The sequence below is a fragment of the Falco naumanni genome, chromosome 1, assembly GCF_017639655.2.
Source record: "Falco naumanni isolate bFalNau1 chromosome 1, bFalNau1.pat, whole genome shotgun sequence".
Classification (NCBI taxonomy): domain Eukaryota; kingdom Metazoa; phylum Chordata; class Aves; order Falconiformes; family Falconidae; genus Falco; species Falco naumanni.
Window position 1 is genome coordinate 126,096,384 of NC_054054.1, and position 21,668 is coordinate 126,118,051.

Genomic DNA, 21,668 nt, shown 5'->3' on the forward strand with positions numbered 1-21,668 from the left:
GGGGGTGGGGGGGGTGTGCGGGGGGGGAGGGGGGGTGGAAAGGAGGGGGGGTTGGAAGGGGGGGGGGGGGGGGGGGGGACCCCGCCGCGCCTCCCCGCTCACGCCGCGCACTCCGCCGGGCGACGCGCCCCGCATGCTAATAAGCGCGTGCCCCTCGCGCGCCCGCGCGCGCGCCCCCGCCGTGATTGGCCGCCGCGCGGCGCTCGCGCCCCCGCCGTCCATTAACATGCATGCCGCCCCCCCCCGGTTTATTCTATCCTTCCTCGCACGGCGACGCGTCACGCCGAAAAGCCTTCCAATAGGCTGGCGCCCCGCCAGGCGCCTGCCAATCAGAAAGCGACGAAGGTTACGACGTTGAGTGGCGGCGCCTAATTCAAGCCCAGCGGATGAATGGGAGGGGTGGGAAGAACCAGGAGGAGCGCGCATGCGCACTGCGGCGCAGGCGGGGTTGCGTTGCAGCGGGGGTTGCATTGCTTCGGTGCAATGCAACCCCCGCTGCAACGCAACCCCGCCCTCGCGTGCTGATTGGCTGGCATTCCGCCAGTCCGCTGTCAATCATGCAGTGTAAACAAGCTGCTGATTGGCCGGCCCCTCCGACTGGTGATGACGAGCCCCGCGCGCAGTTTCAAGGAGGCCCCTGATGGGGGGGGGGGGGGACGACGACGGGGGGAACCGGGGGCAGTTTCTAGGCTTCCCCCTCCCGCCCCCCTTCCTACAACCACCGGTCCCCGGGCGGACCCCGAGGGCCGGCAGCGATCAAAGGCGGCGGCGAGAGGGGAACGGGCCGGAGCCAGGCACCGACTCCGCCGCGCTGCCAGCAGGTCGGGGCGGGGGGGAGCTGTGCAATGCTGGGCTGTGTGTGCAGCGCGGGGGGTGGCGTGCGAGGCGGGGGACGCAATGCTTGGGGGGGCGTGCGGTGCAGCGTTACGGGGACGTGCCATGTGGGGGGGGGGTCGCGATGCTGGGGGGTCGTGCGATGCAAGGGGAAGGGACTGTGTAATGGATGTGCGCTGTGGCGGGGTTTGCAATGCTGCGGGGGGCGTGCGGCGCAGGGAGAAGGGGCTGTGCAATGGCGGGGGCGCAATGCTAGCGGGCCATGCGATGTGGGGGGGTGCAGTGTGGCGGGATTTGCAATACTGGGGGGTCGCGCGGTGCAGGGTGAAGGGGCGGGCAGTGTTGGGGAACCGTGCAACGTGGTAGGGTGTGTGTGCATTGGGGGGGCCGTGCAGCGCAAGGTGAAGGGGTTGTGCAGTGTCGTGGGTGGGATGCAATGCTGGGCTGTGTGTGCGGGGGGGGCGGGGCATGCAACGTCGGGATTTGCAATACTTGGGGGGTCGTGCGGTGCAAGGTGAGGGGGGAGTGCAATGTTGAGGGGCCTGTAGTGGCCGGGGGGCACTGTTAGGAGGCCGAGCAGTGTGCAGGGGGGGAGCGCAATGCTGGGGAGCCGCGCAATGCAAGGTGAAGGGGGGGGGTGTAGGGGGCTGTGCGGTGCAAGGGGGCAGTGCAACACGGAGAGGCTGTGCAATGCAGGGGGCCAGGGGAACGGCGCAGCAGTCAGGGCGGCGAGCAGGTGGTGGGGAGGCCGCGGCCGGTACTGGGAGCAGCGGGGCCTGGCAGTGCCTGCCACCGCTGGTCCCTGCCATGGCACTGCACGGTTGCGGAGGGTGTTTTTTTTTTAAACAGAAGGACATAATTGATTGGAAATACTAAAATAAATACAAATAACTTGTAAAAGCTATTAGATTACAACGGCGCTATTCATTATGCCAGCACGACAATTGAGTTAGGAGGGTGAGTGGCCGGGGGATGCAGTGCAGCCCGCGGGGACCCTCCGGCACCGTGGCCACACCACGGCACGGCCAGCCCTACGCAGAGTGGGACGCACGGACACAGCCTGCTCCTGCACCCCGGCAAGGGGACATGGGCACAGCTGGCCGGGGACAGCCAGCAGCCCCGTGGGGCACAGGCCTGACACATGGGCTGGTGCGTGGCAGCGATGCGCAGGGACACGCATGGAGGACGCAGGATCACACCCTCAGCGCGAAGGCAGCTGCACCAGCCTCTGCCACGGCCACAGTGCTGGCGGGGAGACCACAGTGCCGCAGGCCCAGCGCTGCGGCGGGGGTTCCCCCTCCAGCGTGTGAGGAGCGAGGTGGGGGCCAGGCTGCGGTCTCTCGGCCGATGGACCCCTGCTGCCCCGGCACACCCCCGCCCTGCACGCCCCAAAAAGCTCCTTTTGCTTCCTCGATCGTTTTCCCTTTGGTGTTTTGGAGTAGCTGCGGAGCAGAGCCCGCTGGCCAGCACAGGCTGAGCGCTGCGGCTGGATCCAGGGCTCCCGCTCTCCCGGGTAAGCGATGGGGAGCGGGGCTGGCCACATCCTGACTGCCTGGGGACCAGCCTCCCGTGGATGTGCACGGCAGCACCCAGCCACAGCACAACGCCACCACTGCGCTCTGGGAAACACGTTAAAGCATCCCAGTTGGATCTCTTGCCATCTGGGAAAGGCCGGGAAAGGGCTCAGGCTTGATTGATACCGTTACGGATTATCCCAGCACGGGGAATTGCGTGGAGCAGAAGCGGGATGTGCATCCTGGCAGCGGGGGGCCAGCACATTGTTCGGCTGCCGGTGGCAGGGGAGCACGGCAGGGGGACAGCTGCTTCATTGCCAAAGAAAACCAAAAATCCAAACAGCGGCTGTGGGGCTCTCCCCTCCCTTCCCCTCCCCCCGCCCAGGGATGTGGGAGTGGGAAGGAGCCGGGGAAAGCCCTGGGGCCAGCTGGGAAGGGGCTTGTGGAGCAGAGAGTGGGGGACCCCTGAGCCTGCATCCCTGGGCTGGGGGGGCAGCCCTCATCGCGTGTGCTCCCTGAGCATCCCTGATCAATGAAGCAAGCCCAGATGAGTGCAATTAAAGGGAGTTTAATGACGCCCTCTCACATGCCCACCCCCCCAACCCCTGTAGCTATCTTTGTCTGCACCTGGGGTGTCCAGCCAGGACTGGAGACAATGGGCAGCAGGGCCAGCCGAGCTCACTGCCCCTCCCAGCACCCCTGGAGCTGCTGCTGCATGGGTCCTGCAGGGCTCCAAGCCCTGCACTGCTGCTGCATGCATGCACAGTGCTCACCCCACAGCACTGCACCGCTGCTGCATGTGTGCATGGTGCTCATCCCTGCAGTCCTGTGCTGCTGCGTGCACACACGGTGCTCATCCCTGTGGTTCTGTGCTGTTGTGTGCATGCACAGTGTCTGCCCCCTGAGTCCTGCACTGTGCCGCTCCCACTGGGGTGCATGGGCCACACCTTGATGCAGCCCCTGGGCTTTGCCCTGCAGCACTGTGCATGCCTGCATGGTGCCCATGAGAGCATGGGAGCACCATAGCACTGTCCCTGTGCCCCACCGTGCCATCACAGAGCACCCTGAGCACGGAGGCACCCTTGGTTGGGCAAGAGAGTACCCCAAGGAATGGGGGCAGCAGCAGGGGCTGCAGGCAGGGTGCTCCCTGTCCTGTGGGGGTCTTCCTCTGGCCTGGGCATGTTTGGGAGTGCAGCGAGGAGGCTGCAGCCTGTGCACTGGCACCTCGACCTGGATGTTTCGGTGTTTCATCCTCCTGGGAGCAGCTGAACCCCCTCGGAAAGGGGGCTGGAGCAGCACCCCTACTCTCTCTGGCCTCCCTGGCTGTGGTGGGACCCCCTAGCCCATGGGACCGCACTGCTGCCCTTGCACAGTGCATCCTGCAGCTCTGCGGCACAGCATGGCATGGCACAACATGGTGCAACGCGGGCAGCTCAGCCTGCTGGCACTCGGGGCAGGCGGGTTTCCAGCTGGCTGCGGGGTTTGCCAGCGTGTTGCAAGGCTGGCTGTGACCAAGGGTCGCGTTTGCAGGCACAGAGGGAAGAGGCAGCCCAGCGCTGCTGTCACCACCGCTCCCAGCCCAGGGATACCAGCCCCCTACCCCGTGGCCCAGGGAAGTTTCTGCAGATGGGGGGCAGCGGGGGGCATGGAACCACGGCTGCTTTGGGGTCCCAAGGAAAGAGGAAGGAATTTAACTCCCATTAACTGTCCCATTGTATCGGCCGTGGTAATAATCGGGTTTGCTAATGCAATTGCTGCTGCAATGTGAAAATCCTACTGGAAAATGTATTAGAGCAATTATCTGTCTCGCTCCGCAGCCGGGTGTAGCATTAATATTCAATTTTGATGTGAAAGTCCTATTATGTTAATGACTTTGGTGACAAAAGTCGTTAATGTAAGACGTCTCCTTTATGGTGCGGCATTAGCCAGGGTGAACACTACCGCGGCACAGTGCACATGGCAGGGCGAGCAGCGAGGGCGGCAGGCCCGGGCTGCGGGGCTGCGGCGGAGCCAGGCCGGGCCCCCTCCCCCAGCTCTGCACGGCCCTGGCCTCTCAGGCTGAGGGGCCTCCGACCCAGTGCGGCCGGTGCGGGGTGCTGCGGCGGGGCGCGGCGGCAGCGGGGTGTGCCGGGGCCCCGAGGAGGGCGCGGGGTGGATTAGCCGCGCTGCAGCGCATCCAGCGGCACTCCCTCTGCCGCAGATGCCCTCCTTTGTTCTCTCCCCGAGCCAGGGGAGATGCACCGGCGCTTTCCCACCGGATGGAGAATGTGGCGGTGCCGGCTCGGGGCTCGCCGGTGTCCCTGCCTGCCCCGGTCCCGGTGACACTGTGGCTGCCCGGCTGCTGCGGTGCGGCTGCCCGCAGTTTGGGCAGCCTGGCAGGCCCGGGTGGATGGACGGGCAGCTGGCTCCTCCTTGGGCTCTGACGGCACCGCATGGGCCCCGAGCTGCCGGCTCACGGTGGGGGGATGTGGGGAGGAGGGCAAGAAGTGCAGCCAGAGCCCCGCAAACCTGCAGCGGGGGGCAGCACCTCATGATCTGGCCATCACCAGCTGCCACCACAACCCCTGGGCTGGCACGGCAGTGCTGTGGCTGGTGCACAGCTGGGCCCCTACTGTGACAGTGTCCTGGAGCCCTGGAGGGGACGGGAACCACCAAGCACAGAAACTGGGAGCGGCCTGGGACAGTAAAACTGGCCACGACCTTCATCTTGCTGCTGCCAGCATCTCGCTGCTGCCAGCCTGGCCATGACTTGGCATACCGGCTTTGCCACGAGTGTGGTCTGTGGTCCGGCATCGGGCAGCCCTCCCACCCTGCCGGGTCCACCTGGGAAGCCAGAAACTTCTCGTGACTGAGGAGGGGCCGGCAGCACCTGGACACAACCCCGGCGTGGGCAGCAACACCCGGGCAGCCAGTTCTGCACCCCTTGGGAGCCCCCCCCTGCCGCAGCCGCAGTCCCCCTGCTCCCCTCCGGTGGTGGGCACTCGGCACAGCTGGGCCCCGACATATCAGCACGGGGCTGGGGGTCCCGTCTGGGGTCTACGCGTGCCGCAGCTCCAGCTGCCCAGAGCCCATCGGGCCAATCCAACGGGCGAGTGGGGCTGCCGGTGTGTGAGGGCTGGTGCGAGGGTGTCCGGAGCACCGTGACCCCGGGACAGGCCCCGCCGACAAACCGACCCTGCCGAGTGCGGGCGGCTGGGGGGGGCGCCACGGCCACAGCCCCGCCTGCCCCGTGTCCCCGGGGGGCGCTGAAGGGAGCGCCGGGGCCGCGGCCCGTGCTGGGCCTGCCCGGTGTCCCCGGGGCGGCTCCGTGTCCCCGGGCTCGGCGGTGGCGGCTCCGCACGCACGTGGCCGGGCCGGCCCCGGCTACCCCGCCCCGCCCCTCCCCTCACCCCGCGCGCCCATTGGCCCGTCCTTCCCCCTGCGGCTCACCCATTGGTCTCGGCGCCCTCCACAAACAAAGGCCGGCGCCCGCGGGGGGCCCAGTGCGCCGCTCTGATTGGCGGGACCGCGGCGGGGGGGCGGGATGAGGGAGGAGGGAGGGACACGGGTAGTCCCCGCCCCCGGAGCCGCGCATGTTGCCTTATAAGGGGCGGGGCGGGGCGCGCTCATTGATGCGCGCAGGAGAGGGGCGGGTCCATCGGGGGCTTCGCCCCCGCCCGTGGCGCGCATTCTACGCTGCAGCGGCAGCCCAGCCGGGAGGAGCGGCCCGGCCCGGTAAGGCCCGGAGCGTACGGTACGCGTGGGTACGTGTGGGTGTGGTGGCGCTAGGGCTCGCGTGGGGCCGGCCCAGGTTTCCTCTGCAGCAACTTGCGTGTTCCGCCGCGGGTGGGTCCTCACGCTGCTCCCTGCGTACCTGGCACAGACACGAGTGTACGGCTGTGGCGGGGGAGGCATCCCGTGCGCACCCGCCACCCAGGGCTTTGCACGGCCCCACAATGTCCCTCCGGCCCGGGCAGCACTAGCTTCCCCTATGGCCTGGGGAACACGGCCCCACGGCTCCCGTGCCAGGACATCGGGGTGACACGGGGAGGGGGGCTGCCGCAGCAGCCGCTTGCCCCCCTCGCGGGACAGCTCATGCTGTTTAGCCCACGCTGCTTCTCGCCCGGATAAATCGCCTGGATAAATCGGGTCCGTCTCCTCCATTTTCCTAATAGTGACCATAAATTCATTTACATTTCCAATCTGCCAGGTACTCGCATGACACATGGCGGCTTCCAGCCTGCGCCGGAGATATGGATTGAACTTTAGTCTCCGAGCAATTAAGGTGCCTGAAACTGCACTTCATTAATGGTTGTTATGCAATAAAACCGATAAAACTGCCCTTATTTGCAATATAAAAACGCAATTTGTTTTAATTTATGTTTTTAAATACTTGCCGGGTTGTTCCTGGGCTCTGCCAGACATCTGTCATCGGGGCCGTCTGCAGCAGGGAGCAGAGCGGCCCTGGGCTGCTTGGCGGTGGGTGCTGGTCCCTGCAGGGAGGGGCGACGCTGGGTGCTGCGTGGGTGCAGACCCTCAGGTGCACCCACCTCTGGGCCGTGGTGTGGGTGGGCGCTGCCTAGGAAGGGCATTCCCGTTCCGCCCAGGACCCTGTGCTGGGACACACTCACCCCCACCCTGCTGCATTCCCCTGGCCCCAGGGAAGCTGCCTGGCAGGGAGGGGAGGGCTGGGATGCTGGGGGGGGGGCTCCCCTGGAGAAGAGCAGCCCTGTGCCCTGGGTGGTTTGTGGGAGCCCCTTGGCATGCTGTGGCACAGCCTCCCGACCCAGCACTGCCACCAGGGCAGATCCTTGCCAAAAAATATCCGTGAGCAAAGGTGGGATGGTGGTGCAGGGGTGGCAGCTCCCGCACTGGCATCCCACTGGGCAGAGGCAAACCTGTCCCTTTTTCTGGGACATCATCTCCTGTGAGAGCTGCGAATGTGCCTCTGTCCGGCTCTGCTCAGCACGGTGGGTGTGTGTGCAAGTGTACATGTGTGCATGCATCCACACGTGCACATGCGTGGAGGTGCATGTGTGCCCACGGAGCAGCACCAGACAAAGCCACAGCCCCTGCTCAGCATCCACCGCTGCCAGACCCCTTGGGGGGGGTTGCATTTTCATAAAACAATGTGGGATCCCCAGCCAGCCCTAAGCCACCTTTTCTAATTACAGTAATTGTGGCTCCAGCAGCCTTCTGGGGCTGTTTATTCTCCATGGTTCCAAATCTGGGTGGGAGGAATCTGGGCCATCGCAGAGGGCTGGGAAAGGCTCTGAGCCACGGGGGCTTCCCAGCACATCCCATGGTGGGGATGCTGCCACCAGCTCCGCTCCTCTCTCAGGCTAATGCAATAAGCAGGGCCTTGCTTCACCTGCTGCTGGCTCCCAGGAGCCCGCTGGAGCTGCGATGCCCTGTGCTGTGCTAGCCAGGCAGGGCTGGGGGCCCCCAGCGCAGCCCCACTGTCCCAGTCCCCAGCCCGGCTGGCATCTCCTGGTGCCAGTGGCTGGTGACACTCCTTGGGGTGCAAGGGGCTTCAGCACTTTCCAGGGAGTTTTACGTTTGCTTTTGACACATTTGCAGTGGGGAAGGAGCCCTGGTGCTGCTGGGGGGGGTCGTCCAGCTGTGGCTGAGACATGGACAGATGGATGGACAGAGACTCTGGCTCATGCCGGAGGCAGGATTTGGCCCTGGGCTGGTAGTAGCTGTCGAGCAGCTGAAGGCATCAGAGGGGCTCAAGAAAACCCTGGTTCCTCAGGACGGGCAGGACAAGCAGGACAAGCCCCAGGGCAGTGGCACAGGAGGAGGGCAAGGTGCTGAGCTGGAGCTGCTGCTCCTGGGGCTGCTGGGGAGGGCGAGGAATGAAATAACCCCACGGAGAAGGCAGCAGTAAGCATGCGGCCGCTGCTGCAATACTAGGCAGTTATTGGGAGCCATAAATATATTTGGTGGCTCACGAGGAGCCCTTTGGGCTGGTGGTTATTGCCCTTTGCAGCAGCTCTGGCAGGTGCCTGTGGGGTGCCCCCAACCCCCCCATGCTATGGCAGGTCTGCCTGCTTTTGTTTTAGTCCTTATTTGCCTAATTATGTTGTCCCTTGCGCAGCCCGTCACCTTTTCCATTTGCTGAGCAGCAGCATGTTGAGCCCCTGTTGGTGCTGGGGGGACCAGGTGGGCTGGCTGAGGTGGGGGCACTCATCCCCCCCACCCCCGCAAGGTGCATGAGGATGCTGGTGAGGGTGAGCAACAGGGGCTCACCCCGGCTGAGCCTGGCACCATGGAGGGGGGTCGGGGATCCCCACAGCCCTGAGCAGCACGCAGCACCAACTTGGGGTGCAGCCCCGGTGCCAGCCTGAGAGTCCTGCATGGTGCGGACGGTGCCTTTCTGGAGAGCGTGGCTGCCCCTCAGCACTGCAAGGGGATGCTGGCAGTTGGGTGCTGGTGGCCACCAAAGGAATGGGCTATTTTTGGAGCAGATGCACATGCCAACAATGTTCCCAGGGGCAGGTTGGAGACCACCTGGCATAGGCAGCATCTGCCCCAGGGGGCTGCAGGCAATGCCAGCCCCAGGCTCATCCTGGGAAGGGACAGCTGTCTGTACCTGCAGCAGTGCCATGGCAAGCAGTGGCCAACCCACAGCATGGGGCTGCATGCGATCCATTTATTCGGTAGCTGGGAGCTGATGGGTTGCAGGCGAGCGGCCGCAGGTGGTTTGGATTTCAGTGGGGCTGGGGACACGGCAATTGGAAACACATTGTCCTGGCAGCACAGACAGCAGTGTGTGGGGTGCTGGGCAGCTCCGAGCCATCCTCAGCCTGTCCTACCACCCACCCCAGTGGCTCCGCTCATGCCGTGACCCAGTGTCGGTGCCCACCGTGCCAGCGAGCGTGGGGGCAAGGAGCCATAGCTACCATGCCCCTGCCGCCCCGTGTCCCTGCACTGGCGCTCGCTCACCCGTGCCAGTGATGGAGTCGGGGGCTGCAGGGGTGAAGGGGGGGCTGCTCCCCCAGCACCCCCATCCCGCAGCACGGGGGCTCGTGGCCAGCCAGCTCTGGGCGCTTGCCGGGCCCCTGGCGGCTGCTCACACGTGGCGAAGCCACCTGAGCCCTTTTTTCTGCCAGTGTTGAGTTAGGGGCCGTGTAACGCTAATTGGATAAACATGATTTCCCCTCTAACTCACTGCAGATGTCTCCTCGGTGCGTGAGCGAGGTGCTCTCCCTCCCCTGCACAGTGAGTGGCTGCTGCAGGCGCTTGGTGGCAGCTCTGCCCTCCATGGTGGGTGCTCAGGCACCCATGGGTGGGGGATGTCTGGCCCCAGCCCCCTGCCAGCGCCCCCAGCCTGGGGCAACAAGTGGGCGCTGGGATGGGGCTGTGGGGGTGCTTGGGGCGCTGTAGTGTGCATACACATGTGTGCACATGTGCACGCTTGTCTGTGGGTTTGCACGTGTGTATGGGGGTGCCTGCACACGTGGGTGTGCAGGTGCATGTGTCCATTTGCACATGTGGGTATGGGTGTGCACGCTGCTGTGCTGGCCCCAGGGGTGGCTGTGCGTGGGGTCTGGGGCTGTGGCAGCTTTTGGGGACATGCACATGGCCCTTGCTGCGTGTTCCTGGGAGCACAGGGGGACCCCCCCCAGCACATAGGGGTTCCCCTCCCCTGCAGCCCCCACCCTGTGCCATGCCTGGACCCCATTCTATGCCCAGGTACTGCATCCCATGCCACACATGCCACATATGTGGCTTCTCCAGACCAGGGCAGTGACAGCCCCAGGGCACCCCAGTCCCAGTCCAGGGACACGCAGGGGTGTGGGCATGGCCCTGGCGCAGGGAAACAGCTGGTGCTACCGCTGCCGGCACCCGGGCCCATGCGGCACCTGGAGGGAATTAGCCAGGCGTGTTCACCTCCCTGCAAACCTTTGTAGAGCAAATTCCTGCGGTTACCCATTGCAATTGCTGCAAATTATACAAGCGCCGTGTTTTGTTCCAACGGGAGCATGCCGTTGGCATGTGCTGCGCCGACCTGCCGTGGTGCGTGGTCCTGGGGAGCCATCCAGAGCCCCCTGCATCTTCCCTTTGATTTTCTTTCTCTTGTTGCCTTCTCCTGCTCAGGGGATGGTGAGCAGGCAGGTGGTCAGGGCCAGGGGGAGATGCTGGCAGCAGGGAGCCCCTGGGTGCTGGGTTCGTGGCTGCTGTGGCCATGCGGGTGCCCGGTGGAGTTTTGCACGTGGGAGGCAGCCATGACAGGGGACTCAGGGTGCAGCACCCACAGCTGGTGGTCTGCACACCGCGAGGGCCCAAGGAGAGTTGCCTTGGGGTGCCTGGACCCCCCCAAGAGCGGGCTGCTGGGGGGAGCCTGCTGCAGCCAAACTGGGCCACAGCCATGCCGCAGTTGGGGACCACTCTGGCCAGGACGGGGACCAGACCTGTTGCATGCATTGCATGTCCACAGCTGGATACGTGTCCAGATGTGCACCCAGGGCTCTGCACACCCACCCGTGTTTGTGCATGTGCATGCACGCAGAGGTGTGGGCACATGTGAATGCACGTTCATCTGTGCGTGCACATGCATGTGTGTGTGTGTGCATCTGCATGTGTGCGTGCACATGGATGTGTGTCTGTGCATGCATGTGCCTTTGCGCGCGCATGTGCCTGCCGGCATGGCCGTGCGTGTGCCCGGCTCTCGGGGGAGCCCCCAGGCAGGGGGACATCCCGATTTCACTCCCGCCCCAGCCCTCCCAGGAGCAGCGGACACGGTCCGCCAAGGCGGCAGGAGTAGCCGGCTTGGGGCCGCTCTGCCCCGGGCCTCTGTCTGCCCGCGCCCCTCGACTACCCGGAAGCGCCAGCGGAGCAGCGGAACCCGGAAGTGCCGCTGTGGCCGGTGCCGGGGCCGGCGGTGGGGGCGGGTCTGGTTCACGCCATGGCGGGTACGGGCGGCTGAGGAGTCCCCCGGGGGCGCGGGTGGCGGTGGCAGGCTGGGACCCCGCCGCAGGGACGCTCCCCCGCGGGCCATGGCGGCGGCGGCCGCGGCGGGCTCCAACTGGGGCCTGATCATGAACGTGGTGAACAGCATCGTGGGGGTGAGCGTGCTCACCGTGCCCTTCTGCTTCCGCCAGGTGAGCGCGCCGCCGCCCCCCCCGGTGTCGGGGGCGCTTCCCCGGGGCGGCGAGGCCGGCCGCTCGGCCCCTCGTCGCCGTCCCCGGGAGGGGCTGGCGGGGCCGGGTACCGGCGGGTGTCAGGAAACGGAGCGGGCGGGCAGGGGGGTCCTGCTGGTGTCCCGGGCATGTGGGTCCGTGCCCCGGGCAGCTCGGAGCCCCTGCGGCAGCCCCGGGAGGCTGGGGGCGGGGGGAGGCCCGATTGCGAGGTTCGGTTTTGCAGAGCATGGTCGATGAAGGAAACGCTAAAGACCGAGATCAGAGGCTCCTGTACCAAACTGTGTGTTTTTCTGTGTCAGGAGGTGTCCCGGTAATAATTTCTGCCTTTCTCGTGAGCAGAAAGGAAAAAAATTAAAGGATTTATCCACACGATACACATGATACACATGGGTCAGCTCAGAGGCGTTCACAAACCAGCTGCTGAGCCCTCACCCTGAGCTGTGCCCCCTCACCAGGAGCTGCCACCATCCCTGCGGCCGCACCGGCTTTAAATACAGCAGAAAAAAGGCAGCTGTGATTAACATCTGGCATTACTTGTGCCTGTTTAAAGTCACCTGCTTAAAAAGTGCCGGGTATTTAACATCTCCCGCTGCAAACATGAGAACCAGCGAGGCAGGACAGCGCTGGGAGTTGGGAATTTGTTTATGCTATCGAATAGTTCTTACTAAATAAATTTGTAACGGAGTTTGCACCTCGGGATTAGGAGCGCTCTTTGCTCTGTGTGAAGCTGCTGAGAGCTGCGGGGAGCGCTGGGGGATCAGTGAGGGGAGCGGGGGAAGTTCTGCTCCACAGACAGCTCCCAGTTCACTCTCTGGTGGTTGAACGGGTGTGGCTGGAAGCTGTGGGAAGCAGGTGTCTGCTCTGTGTCGTCCTTGAGCTGCGGAGAGAATGAAATAGAGCTTGTACGTCATGTTTGTCCCAGCTGCTCCAAAGTCAGGGGAACTCCCTTAACAGGCAAATGCGTGGCTGGAAGTGTGTGAGGGAACCCGAGGGTGGTAGGGGGTGGCAGCAGGGCTGTGTGGAACGGCTAGCCTTCCATCCTGCGCTTGTCTTAGCCCCCCCGCCTCTTCTCCCGTTCCAGTGCGGCATTGTCCTGGGAGCTCTGCTGCTGATTTTCTGTTCTTGGATGACTCATCAATCCTGCATGTTCCTGGTGAAATCGGCCAACCTCAGCAAACGCAGGACCTACCCTGGCCTTGGTGAGAATTCTCAGCTCTAGGGCTTGGGTTTTTTTTTTAAGCTGCAGTTTGACTTCTTAATTTACAACGTTCATACTGATATTGTTGGAATAGCAAATAGTTTCTTGAAGTAGCTTTCAATTTGCTGTTGTTTTCCTCTGTCAGTCTCTTCCCCGCCGCCCCATATCCCCAGGGGAAAGCAAGGGTTTAATTCTGCTCTTGACAGTGAAGTTAATAGGCACAGAATTGTTTTGACTCTGCAGGGCAGGGGAGGAGATGCCGCACTGACTGATCAAAACCCAAGTTTTCGGGAGCTGGCATAGTGGGTGTCTGGTGTAAATTATTGGTCTCGGCAAGAAAGCCACGAGCTTCCCCACCCAGTGTGCTGCTGAGGACATCGGGTTCTGCCAGCCGAGAGCCTGGCATGGAGCTTGGGCTGCCTGGATCTGAGCTGTGTGCGCGTTTATGGCAGAGCAGAGAGGAAACAGCGCACAAGGTTCCAAGTGGCCAAGAAAATAAAAACATCTCCAAGATTCATGTGTGGGGTTTTGGCAGAGCCTGCCAGCCCTCTTCCTCGGAGCTCATCGCCTCTGCACTGGCGCCAGGGTTGGCCTCTGCTTGTGACCTCTCTTCTGATTCTGACTGACTTGGGGGGGCAGGAGGAGGTGATTGGGTTCCAGTCCTCTTCTCTGGCTTGTGAAATGATAGGAAAAGTCTTCTTTTACTCTGTTTCCCTTATTTCTCTGGGGGAGGAGAGAGTTGGCTGGCATTGCCCTTGGTAAAAGAGCTGAAGAAATGCATGGCTCACTCACTGACTGTGTTGTTGACAGATGGGTTTCCTCCATCCTCAGAGTGCCCGAGGTGCTGCTGCTGGGCTGCACGTTTTGGCTTCTACCAAGTTATATCTGCTAGGAACTGAAAAGATCAAGAAGTTCTGTGGTCTCGGAGGCTGCGCCTGTGATGCTGGAGGGAAGGGGGAGCCCCCCAGGTAGCATCTGACTTGGCCCCACCACTCCAGCCCAGCTGCTCGGTCGGGTTGCCTCTCCCTGCCCCCTCACAACACGTCTTTGTGTACTGCTTCCCTGAAGTACAGAGAGTCCCCTCCACCTTGGAGCGTCTCCCAGGAAGAAGGGATCCTCTGCACTTTCTGAAGCCAAGGGGCTCGAATACACAGAGGGCCAGTAATGCCTCTAAACTTCCTGGCACACAAATGCTGGTGCTGAAAGAAATGCCTCTGCTCCCTCCCTCTGCCCTGGGAGAGGTGCCACCGGGAGGGACAGCCCTGAGAGGAAAGGCAACGCTCCTATAATGCATCCTAATGCATCAAGGTTGAGCAGCTCCACACAGACAGTCTTTGTCACCGTGGGCTTGTGCCCTGGTACATCTGCGAGAGATCCTGGCAGCCCCTGCAGCTGATTCTGTGGGAGGCTTTGGCAGTGCTGAAAGATGTAAGAAAGTTTTGCAAATTAACTTCAGTCAGCCAGTCCCTTCCGGAGGAACACTGAGAGCGACCGTTACAGCTATAAAAGAGCCAGGGCTGTAACAGGCTGATATCTCACCCAGACTTCTTCGCTTGGCAGCGCTGTGTGCCTGAAGAGGTTGGGTATTAAAAATATTTTGCTCTCCACCCCTGTTCTCCTGCACTGTGTGGCAGGGAAGGGCCTTGGGCAGATGTGTGGACAAGGAAGGAAGCGGGATGCAGCTCCCAGACAGACTTTTACCGGGTGATGAGTTAATGCCTCCCCTTACAGCTGCTGAAAGTGACCTGGGTCTTTGCAGACTATGTGCTCGGTACCAACCCTGTCGGCCGTGCACTACATCCCCAGGAGGCAGCTCGGCTCTGCTCCCTGCAGAGGAAAGTGCTGAAATGCAGGTTGCCCATTCTAGTAAACATGCTTGTTTTAAAAGAGCTTGTCTAATTACTGAGCAGATTCAGCTCTGCCCAGCTTGTTAGGCTTCTAGAGATCCCGTTCTGAAGATGCTTGACTGTACAATTTGTTTTACAGTCATCGTCTCTTTCCTCCTTGAGAAGATAAAGGATCCAATTTTTCCAGTGTCCCCGGATGGGGACATCTGGCATAATGTTTGAAGGCTTGTTCTCATTAGAACATCACTTCGGAACAGCCAAGGAGAGTGACTGTTTCTCAGCATCTCTGGCCTAGCTGACCGCCGGCAGCTGTAGCTGTTACCGGATGCCCACCTTTCTGTGCGATGTGAAAAAGCAGCTTGCAGGAGCAGTGCAGCAGCAGGGTCCTTCTGGAGGCTGGCTGGTTAATGACCCAATCTCCAGGAGGGATGTGATGTCTCCCTCTTGCTGGTTCCTCTCTCTCTCATCCCTGCCCCTTTGGCTGTGTCACTGACCCTCCTAAGGGCTGTTGCCTTTCCCCATTATGGCCATGAGGTCCCAGATGAGGTGAGAGCTGGAGGCCGAAGTGCTGCGGCCGCTCTTCGCACTCGGGCAGCGCGCCTGGTGGTGGCTGTTCCACCCGGTCTGTCACTGAGCCATCAGCTATTTTCAGTGCTACCCCACATAACAGCTCTGGTTTATTTTTCTGTTGTGGGTCTCCTGCCATGCTTTTTTCTCATTCTGTGGGAGAACATCATGTTTCCTCAATATTTAGCTCAAGTGGAGTCCAAAGAAATCAACAGTTTGTAAGTTAATATTTAAAATAGCAGAAGATGCTTCCAGAAGTGAATAAAGTTTTTTTTTTGGCAGCCTCCAGGAATGTGTGCTGTACCTTGAGAGAAGACAAAGGGGAATCCAGGGGGTTGGTTTTGTGTTGGACCTCTGCAGTTAAAGACTGACAGAATCGGGCAATGTGGTCTGTGTTTGGAACTGGAGGTTTCAATTCCCATTCTACCCAGTCAGATCTAAAAATACAAGCGGAGTTTTCTTGGCTTTTTTTTTTTTTAAAGAAAAAACACAATGATTTAAAGACTACTGATCATTTTCTGCTACAAGCTACAACCCAAGTATGGGAGGGGAAAAAAAAAAAAAAAGTCTCTTGGCAGCAGCCCTTTGGTGTGGGTTGTGAGTACTGGGTATTCTGGGTATGGGATTGAACATTCTGGGCACCATCTCAGATCTCCCATCCAGCAATGTCAGGCAGTCCAGTTACAGTGGGAAGATAAAAATAAAAATGAGAGTTTGATTGAAATTTTGCACTGCAGTAACTTTTTGCCACACAGCATCTTACACATGCATATTTTCTCTTCCGCACTGACTTTCTTTTAATGGTTGCCATGTGTGACTGCTACTTCACACTACTTTTTTCTTTTTTTTTTTTTTTTCAAATAGGAAAAAAAAAAAAAGAACCTGCTTTCTATCTTTTCCTCATCTCTGTTCCTGTCTTATGTGGTTTTCAATGTTCAGAGGGCATGTCTGAAAAAGAAAGTGAGAGGGCGGGCAGGGGAAACAGCCCCAAAACGCAACATCGGTGGGTTCTTGCTATACTGCCCTTTTGGCGTGTGTGCCACGTTCTGGACCTTTCTTTGACTAACTACAACTGGTTTTTTTTCTCTTACGCCAGCATTTCACGCCTATGGAAAAGCGGGAAAAATGTTGGTGGAAACAAGGTAATCTGCTGTTTATTTAAAGCTTGAACAGTTTGGTTTTCTTTAATGAAAAATACTGCTCCGTAGCCTCTTGTGTCCTTGGTGCGCTCTTGTTTCTTATCCCGTTGCCTTCTCTGGTCCCAGAAGTCTTCGTTGCCACCTAGAATTTGAATGAGAGTGTGAGATGCCCTAAGCACAGCTCACAGGTGTTGCCTTCAGCATTTCCCACCCATTCCCGAGTGTGGAGACAGGAGAGCTTTCCAGACAGTGGGAGCACAGAAGCTGGGGAGTGAACTTGTCTCCCACTCTGCTGTGTGTGCTATGAAATCATGGGCATGTCACTCGTGGCCGTTTTCCAGGGGTGAAATCCCTGCCAAAATTGCTGTGAGTTAGTGGGAGGGAGAGCGCTCCGTACCTCGGATCCACACTTCAGCTGCTCTGGTCCTGCCCGCTCCTCGCTGCGGGCGCTGCCTTCCTCTGCGAGACGCCAGCCTTAGGAGATGCCTTGCGGGGGAAATCCTGTCTGCATTTCAGGACAGACTCCGGTTCCCCAATGCAAGTAGCAGCTTGCCCGCAGGTCTCATTCAGCAGTTGTGATGGGCGATCGGACATCGTCACAGCGCTGCTTTTTCCAGCAGAGTTTCTTTGGTGGAGGTGGCTTGAGCCCAGGCCAGTCAGTGGTGCTGGCTCCTTCCCTCTTTCCAGCTGCAAACTGCTGCACAACGCTAAAAATACACAGAATATTTCTCAGATGTTACTTGTCCATGCAAGCAATTGCTGTAATTGCCACGGGGATGTTATATAATTGGAACTGGGAGGGAAAGTGGTCCGTGCAATCATGAATGGGAGGAGGAGCAGTTCATAAGACAATCTTTTCATTAAGCTGTGGTCCATTTTGTGGAAAGAAGTTTGAGAGCCGATTTGGTATTAAGACTTTCATGGTAGGACCCTGCTGTGGGGCAAGGGGCTGAGGGAACCTCTTGCTGATTCTTTTGAACGTTTTTCCAAGAAATAAAGGAGTTCTTGCCATCTCCAAGGTTTGCTTTTTTTTGTGGCTCTGAACAGCAGTTAAACCCATGCACGGGTTGTTACCAGAGCTGCCTCCCTAGCCAAGATGTTAGGTGTGGATGGAGATTATCTGGTTTCTCTCTTGGATAAAAGCACGGTCCTCCCTTTCAGTACGCCCAGCCTGCTGGTACAGCAGTGAGAGCGAGCTTGCAGCCCGCTCTATCCCTATAGACAGAAAACCTGCTTTACTACTCGTTGCCAAATGTTTTCAGTGTGGGTTCAGCAAAATTTGGGGCTTCTCTCCACTGTGACTTGCCAGGAAGTTGTATTAGAGGGTGGGTGTAAGCTGAAGCAAGGCACGCCGAGGCTGCTCTGCCTCTGAACGCAAGCGAGCGACTGCACAAGGTTGTAAGTTGCTTTAAGTGTGACCTTTGAGCTGCTTCTGTCTAACTGTCCTGGGGGTGCAGTAGGGTCCTGAGCAATCTTCAGCTGTTGCGGTTGTGCGCGTGTGTAGCCCTTAAGACCTTGCTGGTGGTCTTAATCCTTCACCAGCAGCTGTGGTGTATGTGGGATGTCTCTTCCTCCCAGCATACGAGCCGTAGCCTGGGTCCACACAGGGCACTTAGTGGTGTTCTCATTGCTCGGTGTCATCGGTGGGGGCCCCATTGCCTTGAGCTTGGTTACAGCAGCCCCAGGCAGTGCCTCCAGGTGTTTGCTTCTAAGGTACCCTTAGCATTAACAAAGCCTCGTCCTCTAGGGCTATGCAAAGTACAGCCTCCTAACCTGTGTGTGATTTTTTTTTTTTGCAGCATGATTGGGCTGATGCTGGGGACTTGTATTGCTTTCTATGTTGTCATTGGTGATTTGGGGTCCAACTTCTTTGCCCGGCTGCTTGGATTTCAGGTAAGTAATTCCTCTTGGGATCACATCTACAATGCAGACAGTGGTCCCAGTTCTCCTTTCATTGAGGTGTGTGTGCCTGAGATACAGCAGAATGTCCTGCCTCAGCAGCATGCTCAGCAGCCCACGAGGTGTTCTGGGGTCATCTCCTGGTGAGCTTTAATGGCACGCCTTGCGCACAGAGCACTTAGCTCTATGAAGTCCTGGCAGCCCGGACCCGTGGCAAGCAATCAGATGTGTAAAGCCTCCAGTAAGGCTCTTCTGACAAAGGAACTCTTTTTAACTTGGTCTCTATTACCTGGAGCAGGTTGCTGGGGGAGATGATGCTTCGTCTCTTAATTTCTCCCCCAACGGGCAGTGGCAGACGGTTCCTTTGTCCGAGCTCTCACCCCCTTGCAGCCCTGTAGTTTAAGAGGGATTTTTGTCCTGCCCCTTGCTGTTTTGGTGGCCAAAGTTAGTGTGTGTCTGCCTCCTCTTTAAGATAAAATGAGCTGTGTGGCGAGCCCAGCATTGGCTCAGGACGCACAGTGGCGAGAGGTGGTGAGAGGTGCTGCTCGTGGGCAGGAGGCTCTCGCTGCTGGTCCCGGAGGGCTGTGAGCCAGGCTGCGAGCGGCAGCACTTGGAGCCGGTGTGAGGGCCATGCGGGGAAACGAAATGGACATTTGGAAAGATTTTTGGCGAAGCTGTTATCTGCTCTGCCTGATGCTGCTAAGCTCCGATTAAGGGACTGTGAAGTTAAAAAGATGCGTTGTGGCTGCAGCCAAATTAGGTATTAAATATTTCCAAGCATTTCAGAGTGTTCTGCTATAATAAATACCAATGTGAGGTTTTGATTAATTTTCTGGATCAGAATTTTCAAGACTTCAATCTCTTGTCTCCCAAGTAAGTTTAGTTTTTATTTAATTGCATGAAAATACCTAAATAGCTTATGTTGGATTTAAACACACACACCCAAATACTTCCACTTCAGGGTGGACCTGCATCTTGGTTTATATCAGAAACAGCGTGGCCAGCAGGATTAGGGCAGTGACTGTCCCCAGTGCTCGGCGCTGGTGGGGCTGCACCTCCAGTCCTGGGGTCAGTGTCGGGCCCCTCGCTCTCAAGACAGACGTGGAGGGGCTGGAGCGAGTCCAGGGCCGGGCAGTGGGGCTGGGGAAGGGGCTGGAGCACAAGTGCTATGAGGAGTGGCTGGGAGCACTGTGGGGGTTCAGCCTGGAGAAAAGGAGGCTCAGGGGAGACCTGATCGCTCCCTGCAGCTGCCTGACAGGAGGCTGCAGCAAGGGGGTCGGTCTCTGCTCCCAGGTAACAAGCAATGGGATGAGAGGAAACAGCCTCAAGCTGCGCCAGGGCAGGTTACATCGGATATTAGGGAAAATTTCTTCACCGCAAGGGTTGTCAAGCACTGGAAGAGGCTGCCCAGGGAAGCGGTGGAGTCCCCATCCCTGGAGGTATTTAACAGACGTGTAGCTGTGGCACTGATGGATGGGTTTAGTGGTGGGCTTGGCAGTGCTGGGTTAATGGCTGGACTCGTGATCTTAAAGGTCTTTTCCAACCTAAACAATTCTGTGACCTGTCACGCACTGTGTAGAGCAACAGTGGCACCCAGTGACTGTATAAGCTAATCACAGACCTGGCCCAAGAAATGGCAAGCTTTCAGCATCAAATCTTGAAATTCGTACAGAAGCAGAGTTTCCTATGTGAAATCAATCCTGGCTTTGCATTGTTTCTCACTCTGGAAAAATGAACCACATCAGGATTAGCTAATTGGTGGGATGTTTTGAGTGTCCTCTGTGCTCCAGTTCTTTATGCAGGTCCCTTTTCCAGGTGTCAGGCAGTTTCCGGATAGTCCTGCTCTTTGCTGTCTCCCTGTGCATTGTACTTCCATTGAGCCTCCAGAGGAACATGATGGCCTCCATACAGTCCTTCAGTGCCATGGCTCTGATCTTTTACACGGTGTTCATGTTCGTGGTGAGTATTGACGCTGGGAATGCTGTTTTCCTGTTGTTTTAACACAGATGTTCCCGCTGGGACAGCTGCAGGTGCAGGCTCGTGTTTAAAATATCCTTCCTGATAATTAGTGCTGGGCATAACGAGTGATCTGGGTGCCTGTGCTCTGGAGGTGGGGAGGTGCCGGCTGTGGGAGCTGGCCAGTGGGTCTGTAAGCTATTACACATGCTAGGGACTGTGGTGGCACAAATAACAATAAACCGCAAGTCGAGTTGTGTTTTTTTCTGCTTGTTGGTGTCTTACAATTTAGGGCTCTGAACTTTGAATCAAAGGGTGGAAGATGTGGGGAAGGGTGCCTGGAAGCAGAAGGACTTTCATCATGTGTTAGTGTTTTGCCTTGAAAACCTCGATGTTTCTAATCTGTAGGGGGAAGGCAGCTTTCATTAAGAACTCACGCATGTACTTTGCATGCTTTTCTGCAGCTGATGGTTAATGTCTTTCAAGCTGCAAGCAGTTTTATTTGTTAAACACCAGCACTTCTGTTTCTTGAGCATGGAAGACTTCGTAAAGCCTTAAGTCCGGTACATGGTGTATACTTATTCTTAGCTGTTTCTGGGAAAGCTTTTCTTCCCTGAGGTGAATGGATTCTTGACTATTTAGATTAAGTGGGGCGAGCTGAGAGTAACCTAAAGCTGGCCTGCTTTGGCTTGGCCAAGCCCCGTTGTACAGCACCATTTACTGAGAGGTGGAGACTTTCACTTGCTTTTTAATGGCTTCAAGCAATGACCTCACGGATGTTCGTGTGGTTTGCTGATGGCGCCCCAGCCCTGTCTCTCCCAGATTTCAGGACTGGAAGAGCTGAAACAAAAGGAAGAAAAGGGAAGTGTGGAAATTATTTCCACTTAACTTTTTTTAGTAGGTTGCGCTGGGTCATGCTTTTGAGCTCGCCTCTGCAAGGAGGCTGGAAACTGTAAATGAGTGTTTTACAAAACTGCCATGTTGCAGGAGCTGTGCCTTTAAGAAAACCACAACATTTCATGAGTTGGCTGCACTAAAACATAATCTCTGGGGATTAGAAAACCCCCATTCAGGCGATATTATAAACAGGCATTCAGACATATTTACCTTCTGTTTCCTGTGCAACCCAATGCCTGCCAGTTTCCCCGTCAATGGCAAAAGAGCTCCCCTGGCCTCATCTGGGTGCCTCGCTCCCCCTGTTTTCATGAAGTTTATCCTTGTCTTTGGTAAGCTGGTGTTAAATGGCTCTGGAGCAGCAGTGTGCAGGTGGAGTCCTGTTTTAGCAACCTTTGTCTTTCTCCGCTGAACAGGATTCTCCAAGGCAAATGTCACTTCCCGTTCGGATTTAAAAACGTGTTTTAAAAAGTGCAAAAGAAGTTGCTGGAAACAATAATTCTCACAGTTAAATGTGTCAGTGGAAATTGTTCCACCCTGGTGCGTGCTATGATGTCTGATGGCATCAAACAAGGGGGGGAATGTCACAGATCTTTTAAAATACACCCCAGGATCGTTGGTGGCAAGGGGCCCTTGGAGGTTGCTGGGAGCTTTAATAAAGTGTGTGGGTGGGGTGGGGAGCTGGGGAATTTGAC

The 21,668-nt window shown here is 58.4% G+C and overlaps 1 protein-coding gene and 1 long non-coding RNA gene across 2 annotated transcripts in view; both read left to right on the forward strand.

Annotated features, from left to right (window-relative positions):
• Positions 1–5,934: 5,934 nt before the first annotated feature.
• LOC121082562 lies at positions 5,935–6,688 on the forward strand. The gene is made up of 2 exons (XR_005826059.1): positions 5,935–6,062; positions 6,538–6,688. It is a non-coding gene; the product is annotated as an uncharacterized LOC121082562 (long non-coding RNA).
• A 4,497-nt stretch (positions 6,689–11,185) lies between these two features.
• The window catches only part of SLC38A10 (solute carrier family 38 member 10), a 38,706-nt gene continuing 28,223 nt past the window's right edge, over positions 11,186–21,668 (forward strand). The window contains exons 1-5 of the mRNA XM_040582136.1: positions 11,186–11,434; positions 12,555–12,672; positions 16,182–16,227; positions 18,024–18,117; positions 19,939–20,082. Of these exons, the coding sequence (XP_040438070.1) occupies positions 11,330–11,434; positions 12,555–12,672; positions 16,182–16,227; positions 18,024–18,117; positions 19,939–20,082 (507 nt within the window). The 5' untranslated portion in view covers positions 11,186–11,329. The remainder of the gene's footprint in view (positions 11,435–12,554; positions 12,673–16,181; positions 16,228–18,023; positions 18,118–19,938; positions 20,083–21,668) is intronic.